The sequence below is a fragment of the Meles meles genome, chromosome 5 (genome assembly GCF_922984935.1).
Source record: "Meles meles chromosome 5, mMelMel3.1 paternal haplotype, whole genome shotgun sequence".
NCBI classification, from domain to species: Eukaryota; Metazoa; Chordata; class Mammalia; order Carnivora; family Mustelidae; genus Meles; species Meles meles.
In genome coordinates, this window is record NC_060070.1 from 279,446 (window position 1) to 295,407 (window position 15,962).

The 15,962-nt window shown below is 45.9% G+C and overlaps 1 protein-coding gene across 1 annotated transcript; it reads left to right on the forward strand.

Annotated features, from left to right (window-relative positions):
- Positions 1-106: 106 nt before the first annotated feature.
- On the forward strand, positions 107-15,369 carry PSMB1 (proteasome 20S subunit beta 1). Its single transcript, XM_046004058.1, has 6 exons — positions 107-329; positions 2,730-2,837; positions 6,116-6,197; positions 8,835-8,964; positions 14,180-14,286; positions 15,083-15,369. The coding sequence occupies exons 1-6, from the start codon at positions 217-219 to the stop codon at positions 15,266-15,268; spliced, it is 726 nt and encodes a 241-aa protein (XP_045860014.1). The 5' UTR covers positions 107-216; the 3' UTR covers positions 15,269-15,369.
- Positions 15,370-15,962: the final 593 nt, after the last annotated feature.

Sequence of the window (15,962 nt, forward strand, 5' to 3'; positions counted from 1 at the left end):
GGAGCAAAGACAGCCGCGAGATAGAGCGGCCGGAAGGAGCGCCGCCGGAGCCGGAAGTGACGAGACTTCCGGTCGGGCGCCCTCTCGCCCTGAGACCGCGGGAGCCGCCGGAACCGGAAGTGGCGGGACTTCCGGGCAGGCGCCATCTCGCCGTGAGACAGCAGCCGCCGCCGCGGGGGCCACCGCCGGAGCCGCCAGAGCTGCCGCCGCCGTGCGATGCTGTCGACCGCCGTGGGGTGCTGGGGACCCGGCCGAGACCCGGCGATGGAGCCTCCCAGCACCGCGGGCCCCGTGCAGCTGCGCTTCTCGCCCTACGCTTTCAACGGAGGGTAACGGCCGAGAGCCTCGCTTTCCCCGTCCCTGCTACAGGCCGTCGGCGGCCTCGGCGACACCCGCGCTGGCCCGCCGGCCCCCCCTCTCCGTGCGCCGCGGGCGCGGCTGCAGCCTCGCGTGCTTCGCCTTACCGGCCGGCCGCTCGTGTCGCAGCGAGGCCGTAGACAGACGTGGAGGCCTGGCCGGGACACCGAGGCTCCCCTCGCGGTCTGAGCGGGTCTCCGGCCGGACGGCGAGGCCGCGGAGTGGACCCCGGTGCTCCTTGGGGCCGATGGGTCGGCGTCGGGACGCGCTGGTCGTGGGCGCGAGGTCAGCGGAACCCCGCTCGGCCTTTCCCGTGGAGGCTCGGTGCCTGCTTGCTTCGGGGGAAGAGGGAGCGGAGCGACCCCTTAGTGTGCGCCTTCCTGCGCGCCGCCCTCCGGTTGTCCGTCTCCACCGGCAGCTTCACGCTGGTGCTTCCTTCGCGGCGGGCGGGGCGCCGTCCGTCGCTTCCCACCCGGTTCAGGCGGACCCGGTTCTTGGCGACGGCCAGGAGTCAGTCGTGTCCGGGGGTCGGACGTGAACGCGGAGCGTCGCTGTGCTGCAGAGAGACGGGGCGGCTCTCATGTAGCCCTGTTGCTGCCGCTGAAGCTCGGTGCCGTCAGCTTCTTGCAGCCGACCGCGTTAGCCGCGCGGCGAATCCGGCGGAGAAGCTGCGGGGACGGTGCGCGCAGTCCCGGCTGTAGCTCTCGGTAGCTGCGCCCGGTTCCCGCAGAGCGGCCAGTTGAACCGCGTTCCTGGCTCCTCTCATCGTGGGCGGACGGCTCCCGAGCGCGTCTCTCCGGTTCAGCCTCTCACGAGTCCCTCCTCTTGGGCTTCTTGTTTGTTTGTTTACCTGTTTTTTCCTTTGGGGCTTCTTAGATGAAACCTTTCTCCCTCGATTTTCTGCTGTCGCCGTGACTCAGATACTAAAACAAAATGTGTTATTTCTCAGTGCCCTTCTTTCCGTTCGTAACGAATGCCTCGTCCTGCTTCACCAGGTTTAGGACCTTGGCTGTCACAGGTGGCTCTTCCACTTCCGTCTCATTTTGGTGGTTCCAAACACTGGCACAGCTTGTGTTTTTCCCGTACCCCCGCTTCCTCCAGTTCGTAGTGCTCCGTGCTGCTCCGTTAGTCTTCCTTTCATCCCGTTTCACGCGCTGTGTTGCTGTCACAGTAGTTGTAAGACGCCCGGCTTTGCGCGTGGAACTGTTCTCATTCCAGAACCTGGATTTCTGAAGTCACACGCATGTCCTTCACGTAAGCCTTACGTGCTTCCACTAGCTCGCGGAGAAAGGAGCACCTCAGTACGTTGTGTGTATGTTTTGGATTATTCCCTGGTTCCCTTTATTCATTGTCCCTGTGATCTGGAATGCCGTCCCACCTCAGTGGAAGTGATGGACACGCTTTCTGAACGCCCGTGTTCTGTGAAGCACTGTGCTAGGTGCTTCTGTGATCCGTGTCGTTCAACCCTGGCCGCCATCCTGTTACACAGGACCTGTTACTACCAACGTGAACTTGCGCAATTTGTCAGCCGTCACAGAGCCAGGAAGTGGCAAGGACAGGTCTCCGGTAACTCGGGATCTCAGGGATCACACTCTGCTTCCTCCTACCTGTGCCACAGCAGTCACAGCTAACGCTGGAGGACCAGTTATGTTTCAGGCACAAGTCAAAGGGCTTTACAGTTATTAACTCCTTTAATTCTTGCAAAATCCTGGTAAGGTAGTTTCTGTTATGATCCCTGATCTGTATATGAGACACGGAGGCCCACAGTCTGGAGAGATCCAGAATTAGAACTGGATAGACTTCTTTGGGAATTCGTCCTTTAGGCCTTTTCAGTAAACTGTTAGCATAAATCATACAACAGTAAGAGGAAAGGTTTGTTTTTTCTCATTCATTTCCAACATGGTGTTGACTGAGAGCTTGGATGTAAAGAAATGGAAAACATTGAGCCCTTCTTTGAGCTCAGAGAGCTTTTGTTGTGGTACCACTGTCTGTACCTCATCCCTTGGGCAGGGTTAGGGTCCAGTTCTGTGATACCAGTATCTTGCACAAGGTCGGTATTTAATGTTTTGGTGTTGTTATGTTTTGATGATGTTATGATAAACCAGTGGTTTTTCTGTTACCTTCTGTTAAGTGACTTCTGCTCTGATTTAGGCTTGTGTTTTTCAGGAATACTTAAATTTTTCTTTCCCAGATGACTCCTAGGAAGGGGTCCTTTCCCTCTGATGTTTCATCTTTCATCTGAGTCCGGCTCTTGCTCAAATCTCATGGGTTTTGTTCCAATATATGCTACAGGTAACTCTCCTCTAGAGAGAGGTGCTATTAATCATCCACAAATCTTCGTTAATTTTTGTGTCTCTCCACTCCCCCCCCAGTACTGTATTGGCAATCGCTGGAGAAGATTTTTCGATTGTTGCTTCTGACACTCGATTGAGTGAAGGGTATTCGATTCACACCCGGGATAGCCCCAAGTGTTACAAATTGTAAGTAAATATTTCTAGGGATGCATTTCCCAGTGCCTTGTGGTGATGTGCTGCTGTAAGAGATTCCACTTCTGAACAGTTTATTTCATGAGATTTTAGATTGCGTATTTGGAGCGTAGTTTGCGTTTTTATTAGAAAATTGCTTTCTGAATTCGTATTTCCTAATAATCCAATGTGTAGCCTTCATGATATTTGCTGTACTGGCAGGAAATATTCTTACGTTGACATTTTATCATGGAAATTTTCAGATATACGACAAAGGTGAAAGTTTTATAGTGAACACCTGTGTGCCGTCACGTGGCTCCTATGTGTACAGTTTGTGCAGTTACTATATCACAGAGCTTTGCATTCTTTCATCGCCCACTTTTTTTTTACCCAGAACATTTAGCCAGAACCTAAGCAGCTATATCTGTGAGCCATAGTCTTAATGGGCTAGCTATATTTTTTCTGAACCATGAAAATGAAATATGCACTGATAGATGTTGGTTTGTAGTTAACATTTTTGGAAACAGTTGCAAATGGCGGTTGATTCCTGAGTTAGTCCACAAGAGCCTGTTAACCCTGAATCGTAATAAGAATGGATTGATGGGGTTCAAGTCCTTTGGATAGGGCCCTGTGTTATGAGTAGGTAAAGAAGAGGGTTCTGTCTTCTTTCCTGGTCCAGGGCCAGCCTACACCCCATCCTAAAGAACAATTGATGTTTGTCTTCATCTTCCCAGTCCTCTTCATGTACTCTTTTTTTTCTCCCTGAGACTTCATTTGAGAGAGAGCACGCGCATGCACAAGAAAGAACATGCACAAGGGGGCAGAGGGAAAAGCAGACTCCCTGCCGAGCTGGGAGCCCAACGCAGGACTCTGTCCCAGGACCCTGAGATTGTGACCTGAGCTGGTGGCAGACGCTTAACTGACGGAGCCACCCAGACACCACTCTTCTTCCATCTTTCGATATCCCTTTCTCTTCTCTCATTCATAGTGCACGGGTGCTACCTTTTTTCTTCTAAGAGGTTTCATAATTTGAAAGTAGTAAATGTCACAGATAAAATTTAAGAACATAACTTTACAAATACCATTGTCATGCAAGGTTCTGCTTGTCTTTGTAATGTTCTACTTTAGTGTGTGTGTGTGTATGAAGGGAACACCTGTTCTTTTTTCTTTTTATGAAATACTACAGGTATGTAGATAGATAGCACGTTAATAACATCCTCTGTCCTTATCATCTATCTTCAGCACTGAACCATACATAGAGTTGAAGCTGCCTGTACACCTAATCCCAGGCCCTTTGGGGCTGACTTAGGGCCAAACTTGCCTCTTCCCCACCTGTTGGAGAGTCTACATTTAGTCTTCATTCTTTGCATGCAGACTCTCTTCCCTTTAATGTACACCTGAACATTTGGGAGAAGCATCTTAAAGCTCCAAGATTTTGTCCTACCCTATTGGTATTATTCACCCATCTTGGTACTAAAGGCACTGCAACCTTATGGGAGATTGGAACTCTAACTCAGAGCAGTGAGATAGGTTGTAGGGATAGGTCAGGAAATGCTGGTGATGCCCCCAGAGCTGTCAGTCTCCCTGGCTGGACAGGTATGGTTTGTATGAATCACTCATAAATTTCTGAAAGGGAGAGTTTATCATGTGACTTCTGCAGCTATCTTGATGATATTGATACAGTTTTCCATATAGATTGATACTAAAAATCAGAAGTCTTTGAGACCTGGTTGAATTTGTTCGGCTCCACCAGAATTTAATCAGTTCCACAGTGGTGGGCATTTAAGTTGCTTTTTGTTTGTTTTGTTTACAGAGCCATTAACATAGCATGTGTACTTTCACAAATAAGCCTATAGTAATCTTCGCAAACTTACATGAGTATATTTACAGGATGAATTTCTAGCAGTGGAATTACTGGATAAAAGTGACGTTCACCTAAATTTTTACTGGATATGCCAAATGACCCTTTTAAGAATTTGAGGAGTTAAATTAATATATCCTCTTGCGCAGTTATTTATTAGGAGTACCATTTTCCACAGCCTCCCCAGCAGTAGGCATTAGTAGCCAGGCTAATAGCTTGAAATCATCTCCTGTGTAGCTTTGGGTTTGTGAACAACATGAAGGGTCTTCATGTGTTCATGGTGACTTGTGTTTCTTTTTATGTGACTCATGTAACTGTTCCAGTTTTCCCTTTTTTTTTTTTTTAATTGAGATGTAAAGGACATATACAGTGGTTTCTGGTGTACAACATAATGATTCCATATTTGTGTGTATTGCAAAGTGATCACCACAACAAGTCAGTTAACGCCTGTCACCGTATGTAATTATAGAATTTTTTCTTTTGTGGAGGACTTTTTAAGATCTGTTCCCAGCAACTTTAAAATATTCAGTATGGTGTTATTAATCACAGTCACCATGCTGCACATTACATCCCATGATGTAATGTGTTAATGCTTTTGATATTGATAGGAGCCCTTTTAGACTAAGGTTAAAATTAGACTTTGGTCATATCTACTATAGTTTTTTTTTTCTTTATCATTTTTTTCTGTATAAGTCTTAATCTGAGGGGTGCCTGGGTGGCTCAGTGGGTTGTGTGTCCAACTCTTGGTTTTTGCTCGGGTCATGATCTCGCAGTCATGAGATGGGGCCGCTCAGTAGGGAGTCTGCCAGGGAGTCTTTCTCCCTCTCTCTGCCCCTCCCTCTGCTTGCTCACTCACTCCCTCACTCTCTCAAATAAGTAAGTAAATCTTTTTAAAAATTTTAATTTGCGGGGCAGCTGGGTGGCTCAGTTGGTTGAGCAACTGCCTTCAGCTCAGGTCATGATCCTGGAGTCCTGGGATCGAATCCTGCATGGGGCTCCCTGCTCGGCAGGGAGTCTGCTTCTCCCTCTGACCCTCCTCCTTTTTATGCTCATGCGCGCGCGCGCGCTCTCTCTCTCTCTCTCTCTCTCTCTTAAATAAATAAATAATTTTTAAAAATTTTTAATTTGCTGTGTCATCACATTTATGAAGCTTTTCTCTGTGGACATTGGGTTGTATCATATTTAAATAGGTGACTTCCAACCCAAGATTTTATCACCTGTGTTTTCTTTAGGCCACTACTTTCATTCTTCTATAAGTCTTTGAGCTGTATGTAAGGAATAAAGTGAGGACCCCCTCCCCACAACTAGGGCTAACTAGTCCCATTATCATTTGGTAAATAGTGGGAATAGGAGTTTTACATTTAAAATTGCCTAAGGCATGTTTTACTTTGTTATCTGATCAGCTCAGTTTCCTGAAATGTGCTTTTTACAGAACAGACAAAACAGTCATTGGATGCAGCGGTTTTCATGGAGACTGTCTTACCCTGACAAAGATTATTGAAGCAAGACTAAAGGTAGATGCCTTCCTTACATGTCTGTGCTATGGAAAGTTAATGGCAATTCTTCCCTGTTGGAAGCGTACAGCAGGACTGTCGTTCAGAATAGCTGGAGAAGCTCTAGGTTCGCTGATGAAACTACATGTAGCCCATTCTAAAAATGAAATGATATTGTTAATACAGCCACATGAAAGTGGCACAGTGTGAAACTGCAGAATATTCCCTTTGTTAAAATCTCTGTGCAATATAAAGGTTCTCTACCCTTTTAAAGGTAGCCTGGGAAGGGTTTCTTCTGAAGATAATCTTCAAAAACAAAAATTCTCTGGAGGAGGCAAGCTTCTAGATAGGTGCTTGGTTTGGAACGCCGTTAGCTGACATGCTTTCCCTGGTTACAGCGTTGCCTCCTTAGTCAACAAGATGCTTGAGCAGGAACAGGAATAGACAAGGCAGGAGTGTGGGGATGAGGAGGTACAGCCCAAGCGGTCATCACCTACCACCTTGGTAGGCTTTAGTTAACTGCCTGCTGGGGAGTTTTGATACCTGAGGGGTAGGAGTGGAACAGCGGGAAAGGGTGGTACGAGAAGGAGGTGAGGGAATGAGCCTTTCTAACCTGTTGGGCGGATTCTGAAGGGCTGACTGTGTCACTGCCTGCGTGTCTTTCATGCGAGATGGGTTAGCGTGAGGAACAAAGGACTACTGACCTTAATCAAAGCAGAGGCACGTCCAGGTTTTTTTTTTTTAAGATTTTATTTATTTATTTGACAGAGAGAGAGGTCACAAGCAGGCAGAGAGGCAGGCAGAGGGGGAGGGGGAAGCTTGTTCCCCACGGAGCAGAGAGCCCGATGTGGGGCTCGATCCCAGGACCCTGAGACCATGACCTGAGCCAAAGGCAGAGGCCTAACCACTGAGCCACCCAGGCGCCCCTGTCCGGATTTTTATTAAGCCCTGTGTATGTTAAGCAGTATGCAACTTCCAATAATTTCAAGGAGAGTAGGCTAGGGATAATTTTGCCTGTATTAAAATGGGATTTTAGGGGCGCCTGGGTGGTGCAGTTGGTTAAGTGTCTGGCTCTTGGTTTCAGCTCAGGTCATGGTCTAGGAGTAGTGAGGTGGAGCACCATGTCAGGCTTTGCCCTCAGAATGGAGTCTGCTTCAGTTTCTCTCTCTCCCTACGCTTCTCCCCTCCCCTCCGCCCCTCCACCTGATGTGCATAGGCACGCTCTCTTTTTCTCTGAAAGTAAGTAAAATGGATTTTATCTGTAATAGTAACTAGCAAGTACGTACTCTTCACTGGCAAAAATACAAGGGTGGAGTAGGGTTTGCTTCTGTCGGGTGCGCGCCACAACTTTGATGTTGTTGGTGAGGACACCGGACACGCGAAGAAGTTAGAGGTGGTCACATTCTGTCTTTGCCTGGTTTTGAATAACACGAATGATGTCATAGGTACCGGAGTACGTAATAAATTTAAGCTGTTTCTGAATAATGTTGAAATCGCTCGTTGGAGTGTAGACATGATTTCATTCAGTAGTTAACCATTTATTAGTAGTATTTGAAATCTTTACATTGAACGCTTCCCTGATGTACATTTATTGACATGTTTGTATGATTCCTGGTACATATTTTGTAAATGAAACTTAAAAGTACAGAAGTACATGACTAGCAGAGTAGTCTTATGTTAATGAAATATGCCAGGAACAGTGAATTCAACATAATTACACAATCCTTGAAATTTTTCTTTCATATATTATCACATAAATGGTGTGGTGATTAAAGTGTTGATGCTTGGTTTTGAAACAAAGATTTCTTTTTCCCAATCTTTTTTTTTGGTATTTTGACTGATTATTTTGGCCTGTATTCTTAAGTAAATCTTTAGAGATGCTTGTTCTGTGGCTCATAAATTTGTGAACTTAAATTTATTTTATGTTTGTAATTTTTGTAGAATTTCTCTATTGGATAATTTAGGATTCCCTAAGACTGCAGTAAATCTAGGATTCAAAACCACAATAAGGTTTGCTTTGGATACTTCTATTCTCCACTGTAGATGCTTTAGGGAGCAAGACCACTTCCCAGAGTAAGGGTCCTGCCCTCACACCTTCTGTTCTCGCAGGTATCTGCTGTACAAAGAGAAGGGCTTATATCTGGGTCTGATCAAGGGTCAGCAAACTTTACCGGAGAGTAATTATTTTCAGCTCTACGGGCCATTTACTCTGCTGTTGCAGTGCACCGGCAGGGGTAGATATATGTAATGACTGGATGAGACTATGTTCTAATAAAGCTGTTTTTGCAGAAGCAGTTGGTGGGCTGGATTTGGTCCACAGACTCTAGTTTGCTGACCCTGGCAGAGGTAGAGGAGAGCTGGATTTAAGTCTTCCTCCCAGGTCACCCCACTTAAGCCTCATGTGTATGCATTTGTTCTTGAATGAGCATTTCCTGAGATAAAGGTGGCATGGAAAATAGCGGAGGGCAGATTTAACGTTCTTTCCCTGAAAAATTTTTATAGCCCTCCCATATGGTATGCTGGTATTACTGTGTGCTCACGAAAGAAATAGGCATTCTTTCACCAGGTAGGCGTTCACCCTTTAACTTTATTGTTCCTCGTTCTAGTCTGTAATATAACTTGCCTCTCCATGCCTGTTACTTTCGTTAATACTTGCAGATGTACAAGCATTCTAATAACAAAACCATGACAACCGGGGCGATTGCCGCCATGCTGTCCACAATCCTCTATTCAAGACGTTTCTTTCCGTACTACGTGTACAACATCATCGGGGGACTAGACGAAGAAGGTAGAATTCTTTCATTCTGGAAAGTGGAGTGGGGGTGGCATTTTTAGATAATGTGTGTTTCCATGTAGAGTTGAAAAGAACCATAAACACCATCTTGCCCAACAGTTTTATTTTTCCTAATTAAAGCAGTAAGAAACTGAAGGTAAAAGGAAAGTAAAGTGATGATCCGCAGGTTGTATCTGGAAGCCCTGATAATGACGAGTGTTTTCTGAAGATCTCGCATGAGTTCAGGAGTAGATCATTAGCATTTGAATCTTATGGAGAGAAAACAGACTTGGAGAAGCTTGACCTAATTATCATTCTGCATTCCAAAAGTATTTGACTTTTAAGTTTTTAAAAAGCAATGCCTTAAAAGAAATGTATGCATTTCTAAGAGTCTTTGTTACTTGACATGTTCATCCTGTTTTTGATCCAAAGCTCTGTTACAGAGCAAGGACCCTGATGGTTTTCACTGGGTCTCATTTGGATTGACTTTCATTTGCTTCCAAAAACCAGACACTATCTCTCAGGACAGATCTGTGCCACCATTTACAGTAGTCCTTTAAAAAAAAGTTATAGAAATGTCTGGCTGAGAACAATATATTAAAATATATCTACTGAGAGGGAAAATTTCTGGATGGTAAAGAGTTGGGTTCCTCTCCTCTCCTGTATCCACTTTTTACTCCTGCCCCTTCTGTTCCATGGGCTTTTCCTTTGTTTTCTTTCTGTCTTAATAGCTGCCCCCAAATGTGGCCTCTGGGAGCATTCTGGTCATGTTATCTGCTGTGGTTTAGATGTAGATAAATTAGGTTGACACAGTGTATTTTGAGGCTTTCAACCTTACTGCAAACTGAGAGAAAATGTAGAGTATGGATATAGTCTAGCCACAGATTATCTTGCCAAACCCAAACATGCTGGACGCTTTTTTCCACTTAAATTATGTCTGACTTGAATGTGACAGCAAGAGAGAGAGAAACAGGCTTTTGGCTGAGCAGGGAGCCTGATACGGGGCTTGATCCCAGGACTCTGGCAGATGCTTAATGACTGAGCCACCTGTCGCCCCTCCAACTCTTTAAATCTTCTCTGGTCTTCCCGGATTATTCTTTATGTTTATTCTTATTTTTTAGAGTATTTTATGTGACTAGGAGACTAGGAGAGCAGTGCTCGTTATTAAGACTTTTAGGGTAGTTGGGTCAGTGGCTGTCCTTCAGGACTCTGGCTGGGGTCAACGGCTGAACTTAGAACAGTGAGATCCGTGGTTATCCTTAGGACACTAGATCCAGCAACTGCCTTTCAGGATAGCCAGTTCAGTAGCCATCTGCTCTGACCTCTGTGCTGTTAAGTCTCTACCTACAGTCATGCTTTAAAAATCACCCCTCTGCCCGTGGCCCAGTTAAAAATGGCTTTAGTTTTTCTGTAACAAAAACAGTAATACTTGTAGAAGTTTTGAATAGTACGAGAAGATACAGGAAAGAGAGTAGTAATCACGCCAACCGTCTACTTTGAGAGGAGTTCTATTAAACTTCTGGTGAGCATGCTTCCAGATGCCTTGGCGGTCACGTGTGCCTGTGTGCTGTGTAAGTAGAGTGTGTAGTGCATGCGTCTGTACATGGGATGTGTTGTCACGGAGACAGTTTTATGCCAGTGAGTAAAAATCCGTAATGACTCCGTGACTGACTTACATAGGTTGTAGCTCCACCAGTCCTCTGAAGGTCATTTAAGTTGTTTGCAGTTTCCTTAATAGAAACAATGTAATGAACATTCTTGTACATACAGTAAACTTCTTAACCCCGTATACCTCCCTGGAAAAATTCCCAGAAGTTGAGTTGCTGGGTCAGAGAACACATATTTTTGACATGTAATGCTGTCACTGACTTGCTCCTCAGAAAGGGCTTTGTAGCTGGGGCATGAATACCTAGGAGGGTTTTTTGCGTCCTTTACCACTATCAGAATTAACACCTTTTAAAGGTGTTCTTTTTTTTTTTTTAAGATTTTGTTTACTTATTTGACAGAGACACAGTGAGAGAGGGAACACAAGCAGGGGGAGTGGGAAGGGAGAAGCAGGCTTCCCACCAAGCAGGGAACCTGACTTGGGGCTCAATCCTGGAACCCTGGGATCATGACCTGAGCCGAAGGCAGATGCTCAATGACTGAGCCACCCAGGTGCCCCATTTTAAAGATCTTTATGCAGTTAAGTAATAGTTTATGGTTTATTTATATATAGCTTTTGTATATTCAAGTTGGGCATTTTTTGTGTTTATTGACCTTTTCATTTCTTTGGAGACCTACCTACATGCGGAAACCTTTGCTCATATCCTTATCTGCACATTAGTCTTTTTAAAAATTGATTTATAAGAATGCCGCCTGACTGTGTCAGCTCTGTAATGTGTGCGGTGGATGCCTCCCAGGAGGGGGTTGTTTTTTGTTTTTTGTTTTTTAAGATTTTATTTATTTGAGAGAGATCACAAGTAGGCAGAGAGGCAGAGTGGGGTGGGGGGGTGGGACACAGACTCCCTGCTGAGCAGAGAGCCCCACGCGGAGCTTGATCCCAGGACCCTGAGATCATGACCTGAGCCGAAGGCAGAGGCTTAATCCACTGAGCCACCCAGGCGCCCTTTCCAGGAGTGTTTTGTATCTTACATTTTGGGGGTGTCTAGCTATGGCAGAATTTTCTGAATTGCATATGGTCCAGGCTAATGGTCTTTTTTTTTTTTTAAATGACATTGAGTATCCTACCTTGTTGGGACTCTCCCATCTAGGGTTTATCTTTATTTCTTTCTAGGACTTGTTTTTACTTTATTTTTTACGTTGAAGCTGTTGTGCTTCTTTAAGATTGAGCATTATGGTGAGGAAAAAACACTCTCTATAGTCAAGATTCATGCCATTCTGCTCTGATGTTACAAATGTCTCTCTTGCCTTTGTTAAGTGGGCAGAAGGTCTTCGAAGCTCTGGTCTTCAACTTATCCCACCCTTCTTTTCCCCAGTGTGTTGTGTGTAGCTTTTTCTGAGATTGGTTCTGCCTTTGGTTAAAACTTGGGCCTCGTTTTACTTGTGGCCTGTTTGCCTCCTGAGACACAGAGTTACTCTTTGGCTTTGTACTTGCTGCCCCTTTATCGTGTGTCAAAGTTAGTGAACTGGCCACTGGGATCTCCGTCTTGTCCCACACTTGATCCCAGCAAAAACACTTCCCGGGTTCTTCTGGGCGACCTCAGCACCTCAGACGCTGCCTTCTCAGCAGAGAGTTGTAGGTAATTCTGCAGGCGAAAAAGCACACACTGCTAAGGGTAGCAGAGGTCCATGGGTAGGAAGACAACCGTCCTCATCTCACATTTCGCAGGTTAATTACTAAGGTGTTTAAGTTCTGGTATAATGTGTTTTCAAGATCAGATACATCACTTTTAAGTCCTCCCTCCTAAATGACCCAGGATCTCTCACACCCAAAACACAATTGTTTAAAAAAAAAATCACAATGGCACGTGTGCTTTGTAACAGAGTCAGTACCAAAGCCTACAAGGTGATTCCCTTCCTTTCTTGCCTCCAGTCCCACAGAGATAACCAACTACAGTTTGCAGTTTATCTCACCGTACTTTTTTGTGCTTGTACAAATATGTATATGCTTTTCCTGTGCTTTTAAACAACATAGGACTGTATTATACATATTACAGAGCTCTCCATTTCACATTGTCTTGTGGTTGTGGGCCTTGGGGCAGTCCCATCTTCCTCTTCATTCCAGTTTATGCTGGTGAAAATATGCCTTTCTGTAGGTAGATCTAACCTAGGAGTGTGATTGTTACCGGGTCATAGGGTGTGAACCTTTACATTTAAATGCCTACTGCTACCAGGTCGCCGTTTCAAAAGGCTCAGCGATTCGTGCTCCCTTGCGGAGAGCCTGAGAGGCCCATTTGTCTTCCCCGGGTAGTGCTCTGTAGTTGCTGTTAAGAGTGGGTGCATTCAGGGGTGCCTGGGTGGCTCAGTGAAGTTGCTGCCTCTAGTCCAGGTTGCGATCCGCAACCAGCTCCCTGCTCACAGGGAGTCTGCTGCTCCCTCTGCCCCTCTACCCGCTCGTGTGCCTGCGCTCTCTTCTCTTTCTCAAGTAAATAAAATATCCAAAAAAAGAAAGAAAAAACCCGATTCTGGTTTGGTAGTTTTGTTTTGTTCTGTTTTGTTGTTTGTTTTTGCAATAGTGATCAGCTCCAGTAGTACAGAGCAGAGCGATGATGAAACTTTTATCATCATAAATATATTTTTTTTTAGACAGAAACTTTTGCCTGTGGCGTTTGTGTTTTTCTGAAAATTTTCCTTTATTAGAATCCATTTTTTTGTGTGTGTTGATACTAAAGAGTGTGCTTACTGCTTAGTTTAAAAACACACAGTGAGGGGCACCTGCGTGGCTCAGTCAATTAAGCAGATTCCTTCAGCTCAGGTCATGATCCCAGGGTCCTGGGATCAAGCCTGGGATCCCTGTTCAGCGGGAGATCTGCCTGCCACTCCCCCTGCTTGTGCTCTCTCAGACTCTCTCTCTGTGTCAAATAAATAAAAACTTTAAAAATAAATAAAAAGTAAAAACACAGTGAATCTTCTTTGTGATTGTTCACATTCAGCAGAAGAATTTTAGCTCAAGTCTGTGTTAGAAGTACACTCGTTCATTTTTAGGCATGTTGTGAGGAGCTTTGTGCAGAACTCAGAGCAGGAACTGACCAACCAGTGTGCCTGTGAGACCACATATGTATTGGGAGCCACTGGGTGATCCATAATGTCAGCCTGATGAGAGCAGGAAGCCCCAGGCGGCAAAAACGCCGTAAGAAGGCAGGAATGGGCAGGTGTGCCTCTGAACACATTCTGGGCAGAGGTGAGCAGACCCCTGGGTATAACAGCGAATGTACTTCTTGCTGAACTTGGCTGGAAGTTTAGTTGAGTGCGTAGCCCATTTGTGCCGCACTTCGACTGGGTTTATTCTTGCCGTGATTGGGATTGTGGTCAGGACGGACTCCTAAAGAGATCGTTTTGTTGTTGTTGTTTTGTGTTGTTTTGTTAAAGATTTTATTTATTTGACAGAGGTCACAAGTAGGCAGAGAGGCAGGCAGAGAGAGAGGAAGGGAAGCAGGCTTCCTGCTGAGCAGAGAGCCCGATGCGGGGCTCGATCCCAGGACCCTGGGATCATGACCCGAGCTGAAGGCAGAGGCTTAACCCACTGAGCCACCCAGGCGCCCCTAAAGAGACTGTTTTATTCTTTCAGGGAAGGGAGCTGTGTATAGCTTTGACCCCGTCGGGTCCTACCAGAGAGACTCGTTCAAGGCTGGAGGCTCAGCCAGCGCCATGCTCCAGCCCCTGCTTGACAACCAGGTGAGAGACTGCGTCCGTGTTGCTTGTGATGTTGACACAAAGTGCTTTCCTCTGAGCTCTCCTGTTTGCCAGCTGAGGAGAACGGAGACATCAAGGCTGTCTTGCGTGTCCCTGCTGAGTTTGTTTGGCTGATTTTCCTTACCCCAGTCTTCCTGTCTCTGTTTGGCTGGCCTCTCCCTGCTCCCACGGCGGTGGCATCTTCTGTGTTCCCATGAAGTACAGGCTCTGGTGTCTGCAGTGGTGAGTGGTTGCTCCATGTTTTCAGTTCTCTGGCACCTTTACCTGAAGATCTCAAAAATAACCTTTCTCCCAGGAGCCCTCCTACATTGTTGGTGGGAATGCAGGCAGATGTGTAGCCACTCGTGTACGTTGCTTATCTGCCTCATCTCCTGCCACTCTTCTTTACACCAGGACCTCCAGCGTTGTGTGCCTGCCCCGTCAACAGGCCTTCGGTCTGCAGCGTTACTCCCCTCTGACTGTGGCTCACCCTTCACACTCCTTCACTCGAGTGTGTCTTCTGCCAAAGCCTTTCCCTTCAGGTGACCTAGTATGGCTGCTAGGGCTCTCCTGGCTCTGTTTCCTTCTTACTGGGAGCACACTGTGGAATGGAGCTCTGCTTTCGTATGTCCTCTCTAGACTGTGTGTGCTCCCCAGGAGCAGGAGCTCTGTCTTAGTGAATGAGTGTCAGGTGTCCTGGCTTTTCAGATCTGTGTGCTCTGTTCATTACGAATCCTCAGATACATGAAGGCATTTGTACTGTCATGTGGTGACTCATCCAACTTTCCTGTCCCACCAGGTTGGTTTCAAGAACATGCAGAACGTGGAGCATGTCCCACTGTCTTTGGACAGAGCCATGCGGCTTGTGAAAGATGTCTTCATTTCTGCAGCTGAGAGGGATGTGTACACTGGGGATGCACTCAGAATCTGCATTGTGACCAAGGAGGGCATCAGGGAGGAGACCGTTCCCCTGAGGAAGGATTGATTTCTGTGCTGTTATCATTATCACTTCAGAACTGGTTAATTTTGTATCTTGGAACTGTTGGACTAATGTGCTTTATTAAAAAATAAAGGCTGAAGTAATCAGTTTGTTATAACTTGTGGTCTCTAAGCAGGACAGATCTAGAAAGTACAATTTCTTTTTCCTTTCATTTCCTTTTTCAAAGATTTTGTTTATTCGAAAGAGAGCGAGTGACTGACAGAGAGCATGAGCAAGGGGAAGGAGAGAAGCAGACTCCTCACTGAGCAGGGAGCCCAATATGGGGCTCAATCTCAGGACCCTGGGATCATGACCTGAGCCAAAGGCAGTCATCTATCAACTGAGCCACTCAGGCACCCCTGCCTTTCTTTTTCTGCTTCTCATATTTTTCTGTCTTCCAGAGCTATTTTTGTATTTTAATCCTTTTTTAATTTTTAATTTTTTTTTAATAAGCTCTGCATCCAACGTGGGGCTCAAACTCATGACCCCAAGATCAAGAGTTACATACTCCAGCCAGGCACCCCTGTTTTTGTATTTTAAAGATAAACAGGTCATGTCAGTTTTTCCCTTCTATTTATTTTTCCAGAGGTTTTATTTGAAAGAGACAAATAGAGGACAAGCCCGGGAAGAGAGAGATAAGCAGATTCCCTGCTGAGCAGGGAGCCTGACGCAGGGCTTGATCCCAGGACCCTGAGATAAT

Coding starts and splice junctions, on each gene's coding strand:
- PSMB1 (XM_046004058.1), top strand. CDS start 217: ATGCTGTCGACCGCCGTGGGGTGCTGGGGACCCGGCCGAGACCCGGCG. Junction 6,198..8,834: donor TTATTGAAGCAAGACTAAAG/GTAGATGCCTTC, acceptor TAATACTTGCAG/ATGTACAAGCATTCTAATAA. Junction 14,287..15,082: donor AGCCCCTGCTTGACAACCAG/GTGAGAGACTGC, acceptor CTGTCCCACCAG/GTTGGTTTCAAGAACATGCA.